The sequence below is a fragment of the Sapajus apella genome, unplaced genomic scaffold (genome assembly GCF_009761245.1).
Source record: "Sapajus apella isolate SASKATOON/1434 unplaced genomic scaffold, GSC_monkey_1.0 scaffold72, whole genome shotgun sequence".
In the NCBI taxonomy this organism is placed as follows: Eukaryota; Metazoa; Chordata; class Mammalia; order Primates; family Cebidae; genus Sapajus; species Sapajus apella.
In genome coordinates, this window is record NW_022437012.1 from 5,568,502 (window position 1) to 5,594,823 (window position 26,322).

Here is a 26,322-nt window from a genome sequence, read left to right on the forward strand (position 1 = left end):
CTGTAAGAAAAATTAGAAACTCAGGTTTCGTTCTACTGAGTGGAAAACTAAACTGGAGAGAAATGGACCCATACGGAAGTGAATTATAAACTCACAAATCATTTATTTCTCCATTTCCACATCTCAACTTAATTCATTCATTCCTGATGACAAACTCAGGGTTAATTGATTTGTTTACTTATTCATTGATGTATTCATATATTCATTCATTTATTCTATCAAATACTGCTCCAGTTAGTGTCTTATAGCAAAACAATTCAAAAGGAGTTAGCAGTTTAATATAAGAGAAAGCAAAGTAAATATTGTAAGCTGGTATGATTACATGTTTATAACAGAGGTGTGCATAAATTATCTAGAAGTGTGTCTGGAAGTCTTAATAGAACTTTTTCAGGTGGCCAGGCAAACTAAGGGCACTGGGGAGGCTTTGTAAAAACACACGAAGTAATGATTGAAGACGTGGTGTTCCCCAGAACAAGGCAGTCTCTTATATCTAGAGAATGGGACTTCTCTTTGGGGGTGGCTGGTGTGAGATGAAAATGAAGAGAAAAATAGACAACATATTAAGAAGACTATTACGTAGTGTGAGGTAAAATGCACATCTTAATCAATGATGAATGAATAATGAGAGGATTTTAGATAGCGGGGCTATCTTCTCAGGTATAGATTTTGCAAAGTTAAACCGAGCAGCAGAGTGGAAAAGCAACTAAAACAGAGATAGCAAAAGGTAATAAACCAAAGAAAAGGAAGTGTAAGTAGATGCAGTATAGCAGCATGGAGTTAAATCATTCAGATAGGATGTCTCACTGGTCTGAAAGCTTGATGTTAGTTATATATTAAACAATATTTCAAATTGTTTGAGGAAATGAAATGTGTGTGTAACAGATCAGCAGTGATGTTATCTTGACTTGTTGGATATGAATAACTGAATATATTCACTCACTGTGAATGGATCAGTTACTTTTATCACACTGATTAAAAGAATAGTTATATAGAAAACAGATCACTTCTAGCAAGATGACCAAATTATACGATTCTGATACACAAAACATTCATTGATGAGATTCTAGATAGAAATGATTAACGCTTTCCAGTTAGAATGACCTAATCCACAAACTGACAGAGGAGGAAAGAGGGAGAAAGCTCCGGGGAGATAAGACTTGATCGATGGCCATGAATTCCCTGAGATTTCAAGGAAGATGAACTCAGAGAAAGGAAAGAAAGTCATGGAGGAATGATAGCATATGTTGAATTCTGGAAGTTAATATTACTTGTTGAACATTTACTGCCTCCCTAGTTAGACCTTTAACAAGTGTGGCAGGATAACTTGGGCATGAAAAAGTAAACAATGGGAAGCGATGACGGGCCCCTGGTACTGAACTAAACTCCAGAGCTGACCCTGCTTCTCTTCACAGAGACAGAAAACAAAAACAAAAACAAAAATCTCTTCTTTTTTAGTAACAGTACAACTTTCTGGATTGCGTTTACCAGCATCTAAGTATATTAAATTCATATTTATTTGCCAAATAAACATCTGCAACTGCAGGATATTTTCCACAACACCTTCACTCTTGGCACTGTTTGGTAATTACAGGACAGTCAGTAAGTTCTGTATATTAAGCATTGTGGAGGCTCACTGAACAAATCCAAATAACTGTTACAGACTTCAAGATGCTTGCAATCTTCTTTTTATCTACCGATAGCCCTTAACACAGCTTCTCATATGTAAAAGCAACGTGGTAGATGTGTATTGTATTAAGTTACATATACATGAGTAGCAAATACGAATATTAAAAAAGAACAATTTGAGGTTATAAGAGCTGGAATGAATATAGATGTGTAGAGAAGAAGTGTAAAAATGAATAAGGACTCTGATGCCTTAAGGACTATCTATAATGTTAAGCAGAAATGCAGGAGAAAAACAAGTAGGCACTTGGAGGGGGAATTGGAGAAGTTGTCCAGAAAAAGGGGATCATGACTCCACAGAGACTGCAGCAAACTCAGGTCACTGAGATTCATCTGTGGTGCCAATGGCTCTTAGATTTTCTATTACAGTAAAAATATTTATGTGGTATGTACTCCATCCCACATACTCTTTTTAATGTGACATTGACACTGATCGTTGATTCACTTATATTTTCAATATTATGAAATTAAGTTTGAGTTTCAAAACATATGACCAAGAAAGGGAGGTAAAAAGACCATTTCTTTGGAAGATCCATAATAAAGATTGAGCAGCACTGGGTACTGACACCAAAATCACTGAAAACAGTCTTTAATCTTGAGAAAAAAAAATGCCTTTAAATTATTGGCAGTTTTGAAAATTCTTAAAAATCACTTTATACTTTTGCTATTCTGACCCTTATATGTTTCCAAGCATAATATTTTAGAAATAATCATGCAATTTAAAAAGAATAAATCATATTGTAAAAATAAATTTTTTAAAAAAGATCTCCTCATTTTGGATTTTGTAAGTCACATTCTGCAAAGCTTTTGATAATTTCCCTCTAAAAACCAAAAGTTTGGATAATGTCAATTAATATTAAGTATAAATAATATACAACAAAAGAACTAGAAATGATTTAATATTTATTTTCATTCTTCCTTTTATCAACCAAAAAAAATAGCAAAGTAAATTGAATAGGTCTGACCACACTATTTTATCTGTTTTAGCAGTGTCTGCCAACAACTTTATGGGCATTAAATCACACATTAAATACGCATATTAATGAAATTAAATGCTTTAAAATACTATTATCCATATTAGGTTTCCATAAAAACAACTGCAGTTTTTGCCATTATTTTTAAATTCTGCGCACAATTTATTAAAGACTATCTGCAGGTGTTTATGCTCTACCAAACACTATGGTGACATATTTAAATATAAATATTATCCCATGTTGTGGTAACAAAAGATTAGAAAAATTCGGCAGCATATTGGTAAAATCTCAGCACTCCAACTTGAACCCAGTCCTATCTGACGCCAAAACCAACATTTTGCTCTAAAATCCTACATCTCAAAAAGACCCAAATATCCCTTGCCAATAAGAGAAATCTTCAAATTGGTTTTTTGAGTAGTTCCTTATATTCCTCTTAGAAACTAAAACTCAACCAGAAAAAAACAGAGGTCTGATACCCATATTAGCCAGTTAGCTTCTCTGATTCAGAAAAAAAAGAGAATTCGTTAACTCTTACTTGGTTTTCTCCCTATATGTGACACTGCCCTAGAGCAGGTGGATATGCAAGTGGGCATAATTATCTATACATTTGTTTGCATAAATGTCATGCTTCAAGGGCAGTCATTTCTTTTGTCTTCCATTTTGAAGGTCACCATATACTGAGGGATGCCTCGTATGAGCCTGAGGGATGTCCCTTTCCTTGATGAAGTTTATTTTTCAGTGAATCAAAAGAATATTTCCTTTTACCAAAGGGAGATGTGACTGAGATAGAGGATGGGTTTTTTCTTTTTGTCTCATTTTAATACCTTAAACATTTTTCCTCAATAAATGATACATGTAGTTAAAATGGGAGCAGAAGAAAACTAGGTAAAAAGGACAAGAAAAAACAATGAATTAAGAAACAGCAAATAAGAACTTCCTTAGGGAGACATTAAGAACTTTCAGAGCTTTCTGGCTCTTAGTGACAAAGCAGAAAAGTTTGGATATGAGAAACTACACAAAGCTCAATAATTAGAATTAGAAATGAACACTGAGGTGAGAGAGAAAATTAAATATTATATTATTTCTATATTATGTGGTTTTTTAAAATAAAGGGAAAAACGGCTTGTATATATTAAAATATCTAAATAAAATAAATGCAATCTACACAAAAAAGAATTAAATTCCAATAATTTTAAGAATCATATGTGTTAGGCAGTGTTTAAGGGGCTGTATATGTTGTATTTCACTCAATCTACAAAGTGCTCTTAAAGCATAGGTTGTACTGTAATGCTAGTTTTATATTTAGAAAAATTTAGCCTTGTAAGAGGTTAAATAACTTGCCCAAGGACACACAGCTAACAAATGGCAAAACTAGAATTTGAACCTAGGAAATTCAATTCCACAGACTAAATACTTATCCACTATACTCAGTGATCATAAGAAATGTTAGTTTCATATTTACTGTTTCTAAATATTGTATCTAAAGACATAATTTTAGACAATTTTAAGCACTATTATATCAACATGCTACCTGAGCCCTTAATAAGGGAAATAACTTATAACTCTCAGGAATACAATGCTACATCAATATCAAGTTAGTTAGGCATCAGATATCAAGGGCTTTGGTGCCTAATACTATATAGTCACGACATAGCCTTACAAAATGTATAAAGATATTTAATTTCAAAGTCAATTTCAAGATAAAAAAAAAAGAAACTTGAGGCAAGTTTTCTGGGCATGGGAGCAGCTTACGGCAGGCCATGAATCCAGGAGGAAAAACTGATAGGAGTGATATAAACATAACCATTTGTTTCAGCAGTGGAATTACAAGTTCCTCAATGTTGCATAAACAACTGGTAAACAGCACAGGGCTTGAGTAACTGCTAAGCAGACATCCACAAATCAAACTACTTAGTGTCACTATTCCTGGCAGTAGCACCAAACTCCATGTGGGATGCAAGAAGTTCAGAAAATTACACATCCTTACACATGATTTAGTGATGGACTCCTCGAGGAATTTAGACAACAGACAGCTGCCCTGGTTAACTACACCTAGAGGACGTCTCATTTATTTAATCAAATGTTGTCATGTGAGACACAAAAATATAAAATCTTTAGATTCCTTTATTTCAAAAACAAATAAAATACTTACATTATTAACAGAAGAGCATACTGGTTTCGGTCCATAAAATCTTTGGGAAAGGACAACTGTAAAGGAAGTTCTTTTAAAGAAAGAGCAAAATATTAAAGATGGAGAGTCATTTACAGGTAAAACCATAAGACGCAGAGAAAGTTGTTCTTGAATAACATAGCATGCACAAAACTTTACCATAGTCGTCAATATGAAGGATTTTAATTTCTGGCTTTACTATCTTCTTCTTCAGGATAGCTTCCTTCAGCATAGAATTGCTTTCCAATATAAAATATTCTGTAAACCAAAAAGGGTAGTGTAAATGGCTAACTCCTATGCATTAATCAATAAACAGTGTGACACAACAAAAAATTATCCAGTTGTTACCATTTGGCAGGTGCTGTGCTAGGTACGGACTAACTCATCATTTTTCTTCTGAATCACTACAACACTGCATAATTACTGAATTACTAAGTGAGCTTTATTATACCAGTTTTTTTCACTTGCTTCTATATTAAATTTATCATTTACATTTTCAAAATGCAAATCTAATCATATTGCCAACCTGCTTAAGAACATTTTAGCAAAATACAAGACTATCTAGCACCAAATGAGATAAGATTCACAATGTCTAGATACCTTTACAAATTAAAAGGCTTACAGAAACACAGGATGAGGACACCTGGACTGTAGTTCAGGTGTTTAATAAGGTAGAAAAAGCATGAGCATGCAATATGTTTCTAAAAATAAATACTGCATAATATGAAATACATGAAAATTATATTATCTAAGATGAAAAAATACACTGGGTGAGATTAATAAAATATTAGACACTGCAGAAGAAAAGAGTAATGACCTTCAAAATACGGTAATGGAGAAATATCAAAAATGAAGTATCAAAATATTTGATAAACATGAAGTGGATATCAGTAGCTTGCTGGAATTTTGATGTATATACATTGTATTAAATTTGTAGATCTATCTGGAGAGACTTTACTGATAAAAACAGTGAGCCTTTGAATCCATAAATATATACATTCACATATATGTTTGAATATGTATACACATATATCCACATGTACATATTGTAGACAGTTATCTGTATGTCTGTGTCTATGGCAATTTGAGTCTTTAGTTTCTCCCAGCAGTATTATATAGCTTTAAAGAGGAGGTCTATATTTTTATTAGATAATTCCTAGATACTGTATGGATTTTTGATGTTACTTTAAACAGTATTTTAAAATACTCTTAAATCTTGTATTTTCATTGATAAAACAGTTGAATTTTAAGTAGTGACCTACACCTGTAACATGATAAATTCACTTATTTTCAATAGTTTATTGTGTGTACATTCCATAGTTTTTTTGTTTCCTTGCTTTTTGTTTTGTACACCCTATGTCTTCTGCAAATAAGCAGGTTTACTGCATGTGTTTCTTTTCTTACCCATTTTACTTGCTAAGTCCTCTACTACAATGTTGCACAGAAGGAGTGAGAAAAAAGCATTCTTGACTTTTCCAGCCTTCAGGGAGAAGCATCATTCTTTCACTATTAAGCATGATGTCAGCTGTAGTATTTTTACAGATATCATTCATGAAGTTCAGGAATTGCTTTTTTATCATAACTTGAGAATTACTATTAATTAATTATTGTTTGCCAAAATTTTTAATTTTTTTTAAAACCTTAGAGGTGTCAATGCAATATGGTGAACTACATTGCTTGTTGAAGGTTACAGCAAACATAGAATCTTTGAGTAAACCCATTATGGCCATAATAATCATACTTTGTATAATTGCTGGGTTTGACTTGCAAGTTAAGTCAAACCCAGCAAATTCATGAGAAAATGATTTTTGTTGTTGTTGTTGTTGTTCTCCTAATATATATGCCTGGATTTGGAATCTGGTCAATGCTAGCCTTATATTTTTAAAAAGAGTTTGTGTAAGCTTGGTTTTAATTAATTAAATGTTGCATAGAATGCACCACTGAATCTAGCTGGAACTGGAGCTTTCTTTGTGAGGAGAATGTTAACTGCATATTTATATATTGTATTTCTTCTCATGTGAATGTTTAGCGATTTGTGTCTTTTAAGGAATGTGTCCACTGTCTAAGATGTCAAATTTACTGGCATAAAAAGAGTTTGTGTAAGTTTGGTTTTAATTAATTAAATATTGCATAGAATGCACCACTGAATCTAGCTGGAACTGGATGATATGTTCTGTTAGTATCATTCTAATATCTGCAGCATTTGTATGGGCATCATATATTTTATTAAATGTCATTACATTTTTCTCTTTTTCTTCTTGTCTCTCTCTCTAGAATTTTGCCAATTTTACTGATCTTCTTGGGGAAGCACCTTTTGGTTTTATACATTTTCTCTACTGCTAGTCTATTTTTGGTATCATTTATTTCCTTCTTATTCATTTTTTATCTCATTCTTTCAACTTTGTTTTAATTTGCCCTTCTTTTTCTAGTTTCTTAAGGTGAAAGAGAAGATTTTCGATTTAAACGTTTCCTTTTTATACAGTAAGTTAGAGTCATAAATTTCTTTCTAAACACAACTGCAGTACCCCCTAAATCGGGATATGTTGTGTTTCTATTTTTATACAATAAGTTAGATTCATATATTTCCTTCTAATCACAACTGTAGTTACCCCTAAATTTGGATCTGATGTGTTTTTATTTTCCTTTGAGTGCAAAGGATTTTCTAATTATTTATTTTTTTATTGATCAATGTGTTATTTAGAAGTACAAGTTTGTTGACAGAGCATTCTTACTCCTTTTCTTCTTTTTTTATATTTATTTATTTAAATACTTAATTTTTAAGAGCAGTTCTAAGTTGACAGCAAAATCAAGAGGAAGGTACAGAGATTTCCCCTGTATCCCTCCCCACCACACACATTCATTCGCCCATTATCAACATGCACCAACAGAGTGATACATTTTTAATAACTGAAAAGCCTACATTGATATATCATAACCACTGATAAGAGTTTATATAGGGTTTAGACTAGGGTTCATTCAGTATTGTACAATTCTATTGGTTTGGACCAATGTATTCATCATTACAATATTCAGAAGATTATTTTCAGAGCCATAAAAATTCTCTGTGTTCTGTCTGTTCATCCCTCCCAATGCCCTCCCAACCCCTGGCAACCACTGCTCTAACTCCACAGTTTTGTCTTTTCTAGAATGTCATACAGTTGTAATCATATAATATGCAGTCCTATCAAATTGGCTTCTTTCACACAGTGCGTGCATTTAGGGTTCCATGTCTTTCTATGACTTAATAGCTCATTTCTTTTCAGTGCTGGATAATATTCCATTGTCTGGATATTCCACAGTGTATTTATCCATTCATCTGCTGAGGTACGTCTTGGTTGATTCCAGGTTTTGGCAATTATTAATAAAGCTGCTATAAACATCCATTTGCAGGTTTTGCTTAGACATGAGTTTTCAACCCCTCTGGGTAAATACCAAGGAATGTGATAGCTGGATCACATGGCACAAATAGCTAAATCCTCTTCCAAAGTATCTGTGCCATTTTTTTAAATCGTTCTTTAGGTTCTGGGGTACACATGCAGATCATGCATGGTTGTTGCATAGGTACTCACATGGCGGGGTGGTTTGTTGCCTCCATTCCCTATCACCTATATCTGGCATTTCTCTCCATGTTATCCCTCCCCAAACTCTCCACCCCCTGCTGTCCCTCCCCTAACTCCCTGCAAAAGACCCCAGTATGTGATGCTCCCCAGGCAACAGTGAATCAGAATATTAAGAGGCCAGTAAGCTGAAATGTACCTGCTTTGTCAATCACTCTGTTAGAGTGAGGTATAGTTGATACCTTATTTTAGGCATATAAGATTCACCTCCTGCCTGTAACATGGCTCACATCACTTGCTTTACTGTTTACATACATAAGATCAAGTTGATGCTTCGTGCAAAGCTTTCCTCATGCTGGGATTTTTTTTGAAGAAGGATTTATAGAGTATACGACTCAGAATACATAATATAATGTCTAAGACCAATGCAAACCATAACTATTCTGAATTGTCTTCTTGTGTACTCACTTGCTGGGTTGTCTGTATTATGTAGGCTGACCACTGGGACCCTTGGACCTGGAATTTAAAAATATGTGTATAAACATTTTTAAAGACATCTAAGTAAGTTTACATAATTTTTTTTTCCAAATGGAACCACTTTGTGGTTAAAACACAACGAAACAGAAACCAGACCACTAGCTTTCATTCCTATTTATAGATAATTTATTCAGAAGAGTAAGTGTATATAGGAAGGAAACTATTTGCAAAGATTATTGTGAAGATTCTCTTTTCCCTCAAATGTTCTACATGTCTATGTTTTTAGCCAATTATACATGCTTTCTCTTTATCTCTAGTCTCTTATAGAATAGCCACTGATGTCAGAAAGCTGTTTCATGACCCTTTTACCATTTATCTGCTGATACAAGATTAAATTCTATTTGCCACTGAGCCAAAAAAGAAAGCAAGCATGCATATTTGAAATAGTTTATCCATAAGAAAAGTTTAAAAATTGGGTGGTAATTATATATTAATATAAAAATACATTAATCATAATCTACAATTATTTAAAATACACTAGCTAATTTGTTACTGTTAAAAGTTATCTTGAAACTTCACTTCTCTAAGAAATCCCATCTAAAACTAATGTTTTGGGTTTTTTTTTTTCTGGTGTCATTAAACAAGTACTTCTTTTTCGATTGTTTCATTTCATTTATTAAGAGAAAAACAGTTTTAAAAAGTAAGTCTTGCTATAACTCTCATTGCGTCTTTAAAAAGGACAGCTTAATATATCAGCTGCTGTAGCAGCACTCAATTCCTCAGATTAAAAGAGGACACGTGTTCCATTTAATCTCTGGGAAATACAGTATCATATTAAAGGGAAAATGATTTCTGTGAATACATTATAGAGATACTACGTAACCATGTAAGACTACAGCACATAGTTACAAAATGGGAAAAATAACAATGGTGAATGTAATTGTTTAGAACTGAAGAAAGCTAAAGCGAGAGAATTCAATTTCTATAGGTCCTAAATTTCCATAGATCCTAAATCTCTTAACAAGCAAGGCATTGTTTTAACAAGAAGACTAGACTATTACTTTTCCTAAAGACTAGGTAAATTAGTTTATGATTGTGGCATGGCTTTGCTGATATAAATATATTTATTCACCTTTTAAAATTACTCATGTTCAAATAGCACTTATTAATTATGTGTTAATGTTTATTGTCTTATTCTCAAATTTTATTTCTACATGAAATATGTAAAACATTATATCTCAGTAAATCTATATATAATATATATCCTTTTAAAAAATTTACAAATTAAGAATATGAAATCATCTGATGTAATAGTGGCTAATGATACCAACAGATACTGATTAAATACAATGAATAAAATATATCAGAATTCATAAATTATCTTACCTTCACAGAATAATAAGAAATGTTGATTCATGGGACTGAAACGAGCATCAAAATATGTACATTGTTCTTTCATGAAATTACATGAAATACATTGGCGATTCAATAATCCTTCGGTAGAAGCACTGGAGAAAGAAAAAGGCAGTTATTACAGAAATGGTACTATTCTAGACACTTGAATGTGAGGTATTCATATTTAAATATAATATAAATAGAGGAGTTACACTGGTGCTTGCATAGAGGTTCATTGTAAACTATGACTCACTATATACACAAAAAGTCAACTTCTATTAGTAATGTTAAAATACATTTTTCTTAATCTATTAACATTAAAATTTTATATTCTTGTATGTATGTAATATGTATGCTTGTAGTTCAATGGAACTCAAAATAACTTATTGTTTTTTTGCATTTTTAATAGATATTTCTGTGTAAAACCTTAAAGGGAATTTCCCACACAGACTATTCAATATTCAATATTTAATATGTACTAATTGAAAGAAGGAATAAGTGTTTCCACAAGTCAAAAAAAAATCAAGCTCATGGTTTTCTTAAACATTATAAACATTAGAATTTGGTAACAGTGCCAAATTTTCCCCATCATTTACTTGCAGAAAAATTATTGATTAAAAAATGTTGTATCTGTATTACAACACATATAATGGCTAATGACAATACATACTTTGAGATAATGAGGTGGTAAAGAGAAAAGTCATCATCATATTTCTTTTACAGTAATGGTCACAGAATTTGAGAAAGTAATACAAGGTTGAATTTCCTCTATCAAATTTTTTAATAAATAAGTCTGAATGCAAAATTATATAGGTCAATGGATGAAAACACTGTTGAAAATACTTTTTAAAAATTTGATCAGACAAAAGGGTCTCAATTTCATTTTGGAATGAAACATGACTTCTGGCTATAATTTTACAAATGAATAATATTCATGTCAATTTTGATGTGTAATATGCTGTAGGCATGGGGATTGGAACAGGGATGTTGAGGCAGATACAAGAAACAGTTCACAGAATCACAATTCCATATTTGAAACACTGTGAGATGATTACAATCTAAATTTTCTTCTAATAGTCAAAACAATTAATATATACTAAGCACGAATCATATTAGTTTTACTCATCATAACTTATAGAATATTCACACTCAATTTTTTTCATTTTATAAAATTTAGGTTAAATCTATATAACAAAATTTGTCATTCTAAGCATTTCTAAGTGCACAATTCAGTTTCACTAATCACATTCATAATATTGTAAAATTTTCACCACAGAAAGGCTTAGAAATTACCCCAGTTGCACGCAGCTATTCAGTGACATACTAAGATTTAAAACCTTTTTCTCTCTACTCTTCCATAAAGCTTTTGGATCCAAGTTCCCTCAAGATTTATGTGGTATTTTCTCATTATTTAGATTATGAGGTTGCTGAAATAAGGAGATACAATTTTTGAGACAAAGGAAGTAACAATGACTACCATAGCAGTTCTGATCCTGCAGGGGTGCCTAGTGCCATATATTAAGTCAACCAATGATCATTTTTATAGCCTGGGCAAGACACTGATTGCATTTCTGAGTCAAACACTAACGTTATCTTACAGTCAAGCCAAGTGGCATTTGATGAGCTATTTAAGGGAAAATTTAGTGGTACTACATTTTCTTTATAACACAGTTGACTACACTATTACATGTCAGAGATATATTAACTGTTCTGCCTCAGTTACTAGAGCAATAAGACAGGCGTGCAAATCTAAGAAGTCATTATGATTCAAATCACATTTTAGACTAATAATGGGGAGAAAGATTGAGGCTGTTCCATTTTTCTGAACTTGACCAAGTCTAATCTTCTGATGCTGTCATTTTTCTTTGAGTTTTATAAAGTGAGAGTTTTATAAGATATAACATATGTCCACCTCTCTAAGCCATAGTTTATTGTTACTGATATCAATCATAATGTGCATTTCAAGAAAGATAAGCTTCAGGTCACTAAAAGAAAAAATGACCAGTACTTTGATCAAGGCCCCTAATGCAAAATGCAAATCACTAACTCTGGAGCCTTGCTTCCTGGCAGTCATTAGAATTAAGAACATGGGTCCCAGGAGGTCCAAGAGAATAAACTAAGAATATAAAAATGATGTATTAAGAAAGGCGATTAAAACAACAAGCTTGTTTCTGATGAAAGCAAATTGTGTATAAATAAAAGTGTGTGGGATGATGTAGAGGAAGTCGGGGTACTTTAAACATGCATTTTTACTCTCAAAGGAAAATCAATACTACTTGGAAAGAATTAGTGGTGACACTTCTTCAAACATGATCAATTTCCCCTGAGAATATGTCATGGCAGCTTTGACACTTTAAAAATGGATCTGTGAAATGGAAATTAGAACATGTATATAAAATCAAGAATTAATAGGTTGCTTGCCAGCCAAAAAAAAAAAGTCATTCTTGTGAGATCCTGGTGAAAGCTTTCTGAGTTGAGGAGACATTTTAATACTAAATAGGTATGATCTTAAGTCCTTTTCTGAATATAGTTTTGCATTTGGGAAAATTGAGCACATGTAATTATTTTCTCATGTATTGCTTTATTTTAGTAAGCAATGAGCATTCATTATTTAAATAAGGATGCCACCTCTTTCAACAATCTCATTGGGTTTTATGAAAGACAGGACAAAGGGGAAAAGCTTCCTGTTTGATACACTAGACTAACTGTTCACAACATTATATTGTACAGGAATAAATTTCACCTGTGCCACATTAATGCACTGAAAACTCAAAATGAGACTTAGCAGAAGATGAAAGGGAACACAAGGGAAAATATGTAAATGTCTCTGATGTGGAGAGTTGAGACAAGTCAGCCACAAAAAACATATTAAGAAATTGCAAATGCAGGTGAAGAAAAGAATAAGGAGACAACAAAGTAGCAAGGGAGCAAGCAGGCTCCACTGTCTCCAGTCCTGCCAAGGGAGGGGCTAGTGCAAGAGGGTGAAGCTTTGTCATGCGAAGTTCGCTCTCCCTAGCCATGCTGAAAAAGACTTGTTGAATTTTTCCTTCCCTTCCTTATGCTACATAGATAGCCATTGAGAAGCTAATCTGTGTAAGGACATCCTTGCACACTGCTTACCTGTACAGCTGCCTTCCTCTGGGAGAAGACTCAGTGCTCAGAAAGTAACTGTCCAGGAAAGAAAATAACACAAGCATTAGACACAGATCTATTTTTTGTGATATGTAAATTTTGTCACATTGTCACATTTGAATCTTGAATTCACATTGAATCTTCACTTGAATTTTCACATTAAATCTTCACTTGAATTTTCTAAACTGCCAAAATATAGATAGGAGTTGTTTTGCTATTTAAACACAGGGCTTTGATACTCTGGAAACACAATTTTCCCCTGATAAAATCATTCTTTTTCATAATCTCTCTCAATCTTGTGTGTGTGTGTGTGTGTGTATGTGTGTGCATGCCTCTGTGTAATATGTCTCTGTGTGAAGTGTGGAAGAGGCCTTTAAAGAAAGGTTATTCTTTCCATGGCTGGCTTGTTTTGACTAGGACTATGGGGAGCGAAACATAATTCCAGGAAAGATGGCATTTGACAATCCTGACTTGCAGCCTGATTAGAGAACTGAAAACACTCACATTTTTTGAGTAGTTTCATCATATGCTAAGATCTTTATCACTTCCCAGTTTCCTGATGTCAGATGCCGCACGGTAATTTGCTCACTTTTACTCTGCAAAGAAATAGAAAATATTGTTTTTCCTTTTATTTAAACAGCATATTTCTGGTAAACACGAATGTATCAACTGCTCATGACACTTTGAATTCTTTAATTCTCAGTTAACATTCAGTTTTCTGTTCTACAGCTCAAGGATGGACATGCATTCCTATAAACACACACCAAGGCAGGTAGATTAGTGCCTTTATTTCGACTACAGAAAAATCATTCGGAAAACTCCTCCAGGTGAGGGTGATCCAAGTGTACCATCTTGATGGCAACATTTGATACCAAGTTGGGACTTTGATCACACTCATCTAAATGACTGGCAGCTGTACAGTTAGATTTAAAAAAGAAAACATTTTAGAACAAACTACTCCAATAAATATTCAGCTTAGTTTTCATTTTAACCCTTGTAATATGACATTGTTATAAGATTTGCCATTTCAATGCAATACTTTTTTTCCAAGATGAATTCATGTTGATGCTTATAGACACAGTTATCACTGTTATATGGTATTTTATTGCAAGAAGATAGCATATTTTTTCTGTTCTGACACTTGTTATTTCTAAATTTTTGTTCTTAAAAACAAATTGACCACAAACTTTCTTATTAATGTCTCCTGATGTGTATGGCAGAGGGTTTTCTAAGACAAATACCTAGGAATGGGATTGCTGGGTAAAAAGATATACATGTCTTCTACTTAAGTAGGAACAAATTATTTTCCAAAGCTGCACCAATTTCTAATCTATTAAGAGTTCTTGTTGCTTCATCTCTTTCCTACTGCCTCACCAACAGTTATTTTCATCAGATGACTTGATTTTTGTCAGACTAATGCATATGAAACAGTATCTCATCTATTTCCTACATATTTAGAAAATAAGCAAACATGTAGAAAGTTGAAAGAATAGTCCCATGAATATCCATACAATCTTTACCTAGACGCATATTTTGAGTATTTCTGCTTGGTCCATTTTGATCGCTGACATTTGAGAGTAATTTGCAGACATCAGGTTATTTCAACACTGAATGATTAACAATCATTCAATCTTCACACTCAAGATTAACAATATTTTACCATACAAGTATTATAAATCACACCAATGAAGATTATATTAAATACATAGTCGGGCGCGGTGGCTCATGCCTATAATCCAAGCACTTTGGAAGCTAAGACGGGCAGATCACCTGAGGTCGGGAAATCAAGACCAGCCTGACCAACATGGTGAAACCTCATCTTTAAAAAGAAAAAAAAGAAATACATAGTCTATACTAAAATTTATACAACCATCCCAAATAATTGTGTGTATGTGTGTGTATATATATGTAATTTTATGTATTACATGTATTTAAAATAAACACAGGACCCAATCAAGGTTTACATATGGCATTGAGTTGTCATCTCTTTAGTCTCTTTTAAAGTAAAACCGTCATCCTATCTTTGTTTTATACAATATTAACCATTTTTAAGATTCTTGATCTACTGGTCCTATATAGAACATTGACTATTTTGATTTTATGAAATTGTTTTCTTATGATTTAATATAAGTAAACAATTTTACAAGAATATTATATGGAATATAATGGATAACTCTTCTGCACTGTATCAGGAGGCACAACACTACAGGTCTTCCCACTCATAGCAATGCTGTTTACATGAGAACTGCAAGACTTATTGATCATAAAAGTAATTTTCGCCTTGTAATTACAAATGGGGTAATGCTTGCACATTACAAGAACATCTTTTTCCTGGTGAACTTTTCAATCAGCAGTTTTGGCATCTGTTCATGACCATTCCCTGAATGAATTATTATTTTGAAGTGATATCTAATTCTAATATAACTTCTATATCTATTATGTAGCATTCTTCTGTGAAATAATTTCTCCTGCGTTTCTTCCTTATGTATACCCATTCTCTTTCTCTCTCTCCTTCTCATATTACTACGGACTCAAGTATATTATGTAATGCAACATTTTACATTTTATTAATCTTATTATCTTTATGGTGTTCAAAGAACATCAACAATTGGACAGAAGGAACTCCTTCAAGTCAACTCGTCTATTCTTCAGACACTACATTAGCCTTTGAGCACTTCCTTGATTTCTGTAAAGTAAGACGTTCCAATACATTTTTGCTTTCTCTGTCACATAGCTGTGATTGATCATTTAACCAAGGAGCCTCAATTCTTTCCACTGGATTATGATATTTAGATATCAAGATCTGGGGTTAGGTATACTCATTGCAATTCTAATCTTCTTAGTTCCAGGAATTTTTTTTAAATGAGGGCATACAAATCTCTACAGATAGATGAAGCAGATAGATGGATGGACAGATGAAGAGAGAGATTTCCATATACTCCCTGTTTCTCTGTTCATGTGTATATTTATTTCTGTGTGCTTGTATTAATATACCCAATTACATGTACATCAGTTTTATTTATATTTAGGTAGACTTGCTTATTTTAGTATTTCAATTCAGGCCTTAATATCTTCATTCATTTTATTTAAGTTTCCTTAAAAATATGTACATGATTCAACAAATACATTGTATAAATATGTATAGATATGTATGTATGTATATATGTATGTATGTATATATGCTGAGAGAGGTCCTGGTCTCATACTTATGCCCACTCTTACTTATCATATTAAAAACTTATTAATTTTCTAATTGTTCCTTTTCTTTTAAAAATTATAATAAAATCATCTTAATTTCATAATTATAAATATAAATATAATCCTAAATATGCGAATACATATAAATTCAAGCCTTTCCCCATCTTTTTTTATTCCTGCATAATTCTCTGTTGTGTGAATGTACCATAATTTATTCAACTAGCCTCCAACGACCTACATCTCAAACAGTGCTGCAGTGATTAATTCTATGTATATGTTTGTTGCTTGTTTGCTCAACGTGCAAGGATACATCTGTGGGATACATTCCTCCATAGGTGCAGTATCATCTTGCGCATCCACCAACAATATATACAAGTGCCTTCTCCCCCAGAGATATGTTACAGAGTGTGTTGTTCAGTGTGAATTTTGACATCCTGGTAAGTGATATAAGTGACACTAAGATGTATCTATCAAAACTCCCTTCTGAAATAAAAGAATTATTTGACCTGTGGCTTGGAGTGTGCTTGGTCAGTCTTCTATCCTTATCTGTCACTCTTCTTTAGGAATCACTTGGTGCTACAGACAGAATGCTTCCATTCTCTTTGCAAACTCATATGTTGTAGAACTAATGTGATAGTATTTGGAGGTGGGGTTTGGGGGAATTAGATAAGAGTGAATAACACTCATGAGATAAGTTCCCTTGTAAAAAAAGAGACAGATGATCTCTCTCTCTCTGCCATGTGAGGATACAGCAAGGAGGCCACCATCTGCAAACAGGAAGTGAGTCCTCACCAGAAACAAATCAGCGGGCGCCTCGATGTTGGAATTCTCAGCCTCCAGTATTTTGAGCAATCGATGTCTGTTGTTTAAGCCACCAAGTCTATAGTATCTGTTACAGCAGCCCACACTAAGACACCTGAACTAAAGAAAACTGCCTCACCCAAGAGCACACTCTGCAAAGACAGCCCCCATTTAAAGCCAGACTGATCAATATTGGCAGACAGAAACCCAGCCCTCTTGCTCTGACTTAGGACTGCTCTGAAGGGCCATGCCATCCGAGGCCTGAACTCTCTGTGGATCAGCTGAGGCATTCATTCAGAGGGCACCACAGCTCAAATTACTCTGTCCAATCTTGCTTCTGTCCCCTTCTTTCCAAAGTTATTGATCTCCTCTGGATTAATTGGCCTGTGGGATAATCTTCATTTCACCATTTGCTTTCTGTGGAATTCAATTTATGAAGTTATCTTGCTGTAGTTTCATTTTGTTTTTATCTTAGAAATGGAAAATATGTATTTTTTATAATTTTATAACTGCAAATGGTTATTTGATGATATTTAATTCATACTGGAGTAGTGTTTTAAAGAATTCCTCTGCTTCATAATTGTATATCTGACGGAGGATTTTCATCATGTATTGAACAGTTTTATTCCTACTTTTCATTTTGCTCATATTGCAAATTTGTATATCTATTGCCTGCCTATATTTTGTTCTTTAGAAGTATCTTGGATTTTCCAAAATATACATACAGAAGTGTGATGAAGGATTAGGTGTCTCATAGCTTTCTGTTACTAATACCCTAAAGATTAACACTCTATTGAGGAGCCTAAGGTGGCACTATTTGGAGTGAATAGACATTCTGATATCTAATAAGCTTTTTTTTGCAGGATCTTTAATTTCTATCACTACTTTCCACCTTTTCTTTTGCCACAAATATTTCAAGAGACAACTCTCCCTATCATTTTTTTTTTTTTGGTCTCTCTTTTAGGTGGTATTTTTAAAAACTGTTATCTCTGGTTTTGTGCATACTCAAGCTACTTCATTCTGATTCCTTATCTCAATGCTAATTTTAAAGGGAATATTACTAATACTCCATTACCAATTATGCTGTATTAATGAAACTTTTGGCTAGTGCATTTATCAGCTTAAAGAAGCTCCCTTTATTCCTAAATTTTTAATGTTTTCAAACACTCATTTTGTTGAATCTGCTTGGATCTTACGCCTGCATCTATTAAGGTGATGATAATTTTCTTATGAAGATTTAAACACAGTTAATTATCTTATATATTTTTGAAATTGTAAGGAAATTTAGAAATCCTATGTGTAAAATATAAGTTAATTTTTATATGCATTAAATAAGTCAACTTGTCAATATTTGGTTAAGTATTTTAAACTTTCTTGCATGGTCCTTGCTCATATCATCTTAATTTGGTTTTGGTTGCAAGATGATACTTGTGTCATAAATTCTATTAAAGATATACCATCTTTTTTCATTTTCAGAATAATATAAAATTGGAAGTACACGTTCCTAGACTATTTGGTAAGATTCACTTTTAAAAACCACCTTTCCCTGATGCAAAAAATTTCAAAACACTGATTCTATTTTCTTAGCACTATGGATGAGTTTGATTGTTTCTTAAATCTGATTTTATTTTTTTCCTAGAATGCATCCATTTCTCCTAAATTTCAAGTTTATCAACAAAAAGTTATTCATAATATTATTTTAATATTTTAAAAATCTGTAGTTTTGTCCCTTTCCATTATTTATAACTAGAGCAGCTCAAAAGTGTAATTAACCTTGGTAGTTATTACAGATTTAATTAATTTTTCCAAATAACTTATTGTCTGTTTTATTACACAGTTTTATTTCATGTTTGCTTACTAGCTGAATAAGTTCTACTCTTTCATTTCTAATTTTTCTTTTACATTTGAATTTATTCTTTTTCTGAATTCTGACATTATATTATATACATAATTTCATATATGAATATAAAATTATTGCATATATTTAAAAGTACTGTTTATATGTATTGCATATTTTGGTATATGTAGTATTTTCATTTAGTTCTAAGTATGTATTGCATATTTTGGTATATATAGTATTTTCATTTAGTTCTAAGTATTTATTGATTTCTCTATGAATAAAAATTATATTTTATTTCCAAATGTACGACCTTTTAAATGTTAACCTTTGTGCAATTCAATTGCATTGTCTTCAGACAGTGTAATCTGTCAACTTCCAATGCATTTTTGGTAAAAATAAATTCAGAATTCGGTTCTTACGGGAAAGTTTTATTACAACATCTATTTTCCCATACAACTGAAAGTGTAAACTAAAAGGGCATTCTATACTTTACTACACATGCAAACTAACAGAATCTTCCTTTGAAAAATTTTCTGTCTTATTGGTATGTATTTGCATTTCAATATCTCCCTAAGTAGTCTATTTTATGTTCTTAGTGGAAACTCTATAGATGTCTAGCTGTTTAAAGTCAATAGCAAGCCTGTGACTCCTTTATATCACCTCTTTTGTATACTATCTGATGTACTTCTGTGACTTACAAGTATTTGTTGACTAAAGGCATAAGTACAAAAACACCCAATTGGTGAGATATGAGACCTGCACAACCCAAAGGCTGGCAGAGAGTTATAAAGTCAGACATTTTACGGTTAAGTTCCCACAGAAAATAACTCAGAGGATAGCTCCTCTTACTCATTTCCAGGTCTTGCTTTGAATGAGAAAAGGACGGGATAATAAAATTTCAAGGTTTCAGCGCATCTTTGATATGAATTTCAAGATTAAAAAAAAATCTCAAAACATTAAAAAAAAAGTGAAGAAACTTTGTTCAATATTTGAAAGTATCTGGAGACACTTTTGGTCCACAGATTTCTAGGTTAATTATTTTCTCTGTTTTTCAGGGTATTTTGGGGTGTGTGTATGGGTGTGCATGTGTGTATGTGTTTTAAGGACAAATGAGATGCACATTAAATTGCCATGAGTAAAAACTCAATGCTTTGAAAAATGTTTGAACACAGTATAAAAAAATAAAACTATACACTATTTACTTCAATGATACATTTAGTTCAAAACATTACACTTTCAAGTTTAGGACCAAAATATTTCTTGCTGGAATAACAACCCTACATCCTTTTGATTTTATTTTAAACAGCTGTAATTGCCTGGTTTGCTTTTTATCTACCAGGGCAAATGTGGAATGGGGAATAAGTTGAACTTGCATTTTGCATATAATAGCAAAGATTTACTTTCCAATAATCTATATAAGAATCTCACAGCAGTGAACACATTAATTTTGACCTGGTTAATAATCTTAATACCAATCAGAATATGGTAGATGACTGAACAAAAGTTAAAAAATGAATATCAAGGGATTTGAGCATATTTCACAAGGGGGTGTTTGTACTTCAATTAGGTTTTCAAGCACCTTCAGCAGAAATACATTCATAGGAAAGGCCACTTACAAAGCAGGAGAGAACAGCAATTTTTACTCTACAGTAATATTTCTTTCTTTCTGTGCATCCATATTCTCTGCAATATTAACTTGATAGAATAGAAATACTGAATATAAATATAAAACTGTAGTAGACTTTTGATAAATGCAATATGACAATGTATTTTAAATTGAACTAATATTTCAACTTTAATTGTAGACTAAAAAGCAACACAACTCATGAGTTCATTCATTCTTAAAAGAGGGCTAGAAATTTGGAATAGAATTTTTATTTGTAATATTAGACATCAGAGAAGTCACCTTGAATTCATGGAGATTTTCTTGTTCAAGGAAGTTAAATATTAGTTTAATAGTTCTATTTACAAATTGGAAACACATTGGTATCCATACAAGTTTAACGGTGCATGTGCTTTTTACCTAATTACACATTATTCATTCAGATTTCTTATATTAATTTTTAACTTTTATAGTTTTTAAATAAGGGAAATGTTCTACTGCTTAAAAATAGCATGCTTTCATTTGCCATCTATTTATCACATGAGATGAGTTAATTGTTTTCAGACAATGTCTTAATCACTTACAGCAGTGAAATTTAATGCAAAAATTTTATTGGGTTGATTAGGTGATAGAATTGTGGCTTGGGGGCATGCTATTTTCCACAGTATTTGTAATGAATAATGCCAGTTAAAATTGTTCCAAGTGAAATCATCAGCTCTCGTGGGCAAAATCTCATGTTGCTGATAGAGAAAGTGAATGGATTCACCAACATATAATTTTTCATTTAACACAATTTTAGAAGATGACAGGGCAATTCCTTACACCCATGAATCTGAACGACTGAACATAATTAAAACTCTGCTTACTCCACATTTGAGAGAAAAAGGTACTATACCTTTGATAAAAACCTGTATCTTAGCTACAGCCTGAATTGCATGATGTATAATGTTACAGTTCCTGAGATGAGAATTCAGAAGTTACAAGTCTATGCAACAAATATTTATCAAGGAGGGAAGGGGTGAATATCTAAAGTGATCAAAAGTTTAATGGTCTGGGGTAAGAAGTCTTGTATCCCTGTATGACTCAGGAAGTACATAAACTGATAATAATATGTATACTAAACACTCTGTCCAGAAGAACAAATACTTTGGCTATACAGATTACCAGGAAAGCCGGTTTTATTTAATATTGTCTTTAATGGAATATCGAAAGTGGTAAAAACACTCACAAATTTTGCTTTCACATATTCACACTGAAAGTGATCTGGAAATATATATATGGGCTTAGAAATCTTTTACTTTCGATCCAGCTATTCCAGTTTTGTTAATCAATACTAAAGAAAGAATCCACAATATAAATAAGCTTTACATACAGTGACATCTATTATTACAACAAATTGCCACTAAACACACAACAAAAAATAATGGTTATCGATGCACATCCAGTCAACTCAGTATTAATCTTCTAAAGAATTATTTTTCAAAATTATTTAGTATTGTGGGAAAAGTAAGCATTTAAAATTTAAATTTGATATATCAGGATGCAATAGTGTAGTTTACATAAAGTTACGATAATGTTTAAATGAAGGCTGGAGGAAAACACATGCATTCTTTTCTCTTTTTATTTTTATTTTCTGGAATCACTTTAACAAGGACAGCTTTTGTAAATGAGAAAAAAAAAAAAAACCCACTAAAATATATGTAATGATGGCCATCACTCTCCGTAATGAAAATAGCCTGAAAGCAATAATTTTCTAGCTTGGTCTCTAATTAACGGTTTTTATCTACTTACTGATAATATGAGAGAGCAAAATGTTTGCAAAAATTTAGTAATTTCATTTAGTAAGATATTTCAAACAAATGGATATATTCTGAGTGAACCAGTAAGCTCTCAAACATGGGAACCAGGTAATGCAAAGGTGATCTGGCTGACTGTTGGCTGCCAAGGCCCCAGGCCTGTCATTTCTCCCTTTTCAGGCACGACAATTTTAAGTAGAATTATGTAGCATGGCAAGGGAAGAAAAGGGGGTAAAAAGTCATCAATGCTGGCATGCATTGCTGTTTAGGCTGTAAATTACTATACTATTTTTTGGAGTACCAATTTGACATTACATATCACAACTTAAACAAATATATACATATGGCTGTACTGCCTAAGTATCTTTTAACATCTAGAAATATAATTTTGTGGGAAGAATTATAAATAGAAAAAAGTGTTTATAAGGGTTTTTAACTTTGAATTCTTTCTAATATCAAAATATAGAAATGACTTTAATGATTAATAAACTTGGCTCATTTAAATACAGTACCAGCTAGGTATGGTGGCTCATGCCTCTCTTCCCAGCACTTTGGGAGGCTGAGGCAGGTGGATCACCTGAAGTCAGAAGTTCGAGACCAGCCTGGCCAACACGGTGAAACGCTGCCTGTACTAAAAATACAAAAATTAGCTGGGCATGGTGGCGGGCACCTGCAATCCCAGCTACTTGGGAGGCTGAGGTAGGAGAATAACTTGAACCGGGAGGTGGGGGTTGCAGTGAGCTGAGATTGTGTCACTGCACTCCAGCCTGGGTAACAAAGTGAGACTGTCTCAAAAAACAATATATAAATAAATAAATATAGTACAGTAAGTGTACTTGATGTAATGGTGAGCAGCTATTAAAATCACAGGGAAGAAAAATATAAAATATTAGGAATACAATTAAATCTTGTGAGAAAATGCTCATTATTTATACCTTTCATGTCACAAATCTTTATTATGATATAATTGCAATCTTTAGGGGAAAACTATATTTCTTATGTAAATAAGAATTGGAAATATACACAATAATGGTTTAAAAGTATGAGAATATGAGGTGATGATATTGTGGGTGATTTTATAGAATCATTTATTCAGTTTATCCAGTTCAAATTTTTCATTATTTTATAGTGTATATATGTCAATTAAGCAGTCATAATTCACAAACAGCTTTTTTGTTAGCTATTTTTAAATTGAGACAATGTGATTCAAACTGTTTCATAAAATAATGTATGTGTTTGTGTTTGTTTAAAGTTAAGTATAAATTGTATTTACCTAGCACTGACTTCTGACTCATTAGCAAAGTAGATAAATTTTAATCAATTGTCAACATATTCATAAATAATCATGCAGTCATGTTCATTTCTCAATGAGGAAAACCACAAATTACCTGAACAGCAACCAGAATAGAAAAAAAAAAAGTTTTCTACTTCAATGAAGGCTTTGTTATAGTCTCCATACAGAAGAGGAACAAAGTAAATACAATGTAGAACTTCAGGAAGTTTTTCATTTCAGAAATACAGGAATTAGCCTGAATGTTAGGCTGGTTTGATTGGGAAATAGGAGGTATTTCTTCCCTAGGCTTAAAAAAAAAAAAAAAACTCTTGGTTTGGGTGTATAAATATCTTAATTCCTATATGTCAACATCATACTTTTAAAAAGATATTATTTCTATCTTTTTAGAAATAATATCTTTAGAAATAATATTTCTATCCATTTTGAACAATGGATACAAAAATATAGTTAGATAGAATGAGTAAGATCTAGTATTTGATATCACAACAGGGTACCTACAGTCAAGGACAGATTGTCTTCTTTTGGGAATTATATCTACAAAGATGTATTGCACATCTCTTTCTATCCTTCACTATCTCTTATAAATATCTATAATTTATATGTAATCTTCTTTACCACTTAGATTTTCACAGAGCTTCTTGAATATAAAATACTGAAATTTAAAAATTCAATGAAATGCCATAATCAGTTATAAGATTTGGAAAGTGTGATATTTTGGGGGCCAAAATAGTTCTCTAGTATTTGTGATAACCAAGTTGACTCTTAATTAGCAAAAGTTTATAAAGTAAGGTAATTTGCTAGTCTAGTTCCCTTAAGTTTCATAAAAAAAAGTGCCCTTAATTACACCTGGCTTATATAATCACTTAATAGCTAGATATAAAAACACTCAAAATTTGATTCACCTATAACTGCATACATTTATTTAGAGCATAAATAGGATCACATTATACATTAGTTTATAACTTGTTTTTCTACCGTAATAATATACTATGAAAATCAATCTATATTTCTACCATGGAAATTGTATGTGTTCCAAATTATTCATTTCAACCTTGATTAAAATTAAAGTTAAAATAATGACAATTATTTTAATAGCACAGACACTAAACAAGTTTTAAATTTTAAATTATTAACATAAGATTTTGAGCCTCTAAAGCATTAAGTTGTCCAATACAAATGTAGGAAGATAATGGTAATCATTTGAGAACGTGCACAGGACTTAAAAATTCTAAAAACATAAAAGTAGTAAGGTCAGCTAGGTGTCTTTGACACATTTGTATTTACTCTATATTTTGTAACTGAAATTATTCTCGGCTAATTCGTACAACTCTCATAAAGACATAAAACATAAAGTTTAGCTACAAAGACTTACCATTACAAAACCTTTAACATGTGTATGAGACTAGATTATTTATTTATATGAAGGATGCTTTCCCTGCTCTTGGAAATTAAATTCATATTGACTCATTGATCTTGTCATATTTAAACTAATTAACTGAATTTTCTAATTTTTTTTTTTTTTTTTTTTTTTTTTGAGACAGAGTCTCGTGCTGTCACCATGCTGGAGTGCAGTGGTGTGATCTCAGCTCACACCACTGAGTAGCTGGGACTACAGGTATGAGCCACCACCACCAGCTAATTTTTGTATTTTTACTAGAGATGGGGTTTTACCATGTTGGCCAGGATAGTCTCAATCTCTTGATCTCGTGATCTGCCCGCCTCGGCCTCCCAAAGTGCTGTGATTACAGATGTGAGCCACCACGCCTGGCCGAATTTTCTAATTTTTAAAATAAACTCTTAATATTCTTTTGATTAGATAAAAAAAAACCCTTCCCCTCTTTTTATCAGAAAGTCTATAATAATATAACATACATTCTATTTTATAACATGAAATCTATGTTATTTAACATAAAACATCTATTTTATCCTGTGTTTTTAAAAATTAGGCATAGTGGCTCATGCCTGTAATCCAAGCACTTTGGAGGCCACGGCGGGTGGATCACCTGAGGTCTGGAGTTGAAGACCAGCCTGACCAACATGGTGAAACCCCATCTTTATTTAAAAAAAAAATTAAAAATAAAATAAATAAAAATCTGCACTATATTTGCTTGTGGGGATGTGCTATAATTTATTAAATCATCAATTTTTGATGGACATTTAAGTTGCTTTGAGTATTTAAAACTTTTATAACACCTGGAAAATATTACTTGTACAAAATAGACTATATATATTCATTGAATAAAAAATATTCTTTAGATTGCCTCAGGTTCTTAAAAGTCGGGTGCTTTTTATTTATTAAATTCTATATTTCAAAGCCCTTAGTTCATAGGACACACATGTAACTCATTGCATTGTATTGAGCGTTGAGACTGTTTTGTGGGAAGGTAAGGCTTGAATTCATG

At 32.3% G+C, this 26,322-nt stretch overlaps 1 protein-coding gene across 3 annotated transcripts in view; it reads right to left on the reverse strand.

Annotated features, from left to right (window-relative positions):
* The window catches only part of DPP10 (dipeptidyl peptidase like 10), a 1,433,428-nt gene that overhangs the window by 35,174 nt on the left and 1,371,932 nt on the right, over nucleotides 1-26,322 (reverse strand). For all 3 annotated transcript variants that reach the window (XM_032250727.1, XM_032250726.1, XM_032250725.1), the window contains exons 14-19: nucleotides 13,893-13,984; nucleotides 13,377-13,424; nucleotides 10,248-10,369; nucleotides 8,853-8,900; nucleotides 4,987-5,085; nucleotides 4,810-4,879 (exon numbers count right to left, since the gene is read on the reverse strand). In XM_032250727.1, coding sequence (XP_032106618.1) covers nucleotides 4,810-4,879; nucleotides 4,987-5,085; nucleotides 8,853-8,900; nucleotides 10,248-10,369; nucleotides 13,377-13,424; nucleotides 13,893-13,984 — 479 coding nt within the window. The remainder of the gene's footprint in view (nucleotides 1-4,809; nucleotides 4,880-4,986; nucleotides 5,086-8,852; nucleotides 8,901-10,247; nucleotides 10,370-13,376; nucleotides 13,425-13,892; nucleotides 13,985-26,322) is intronic.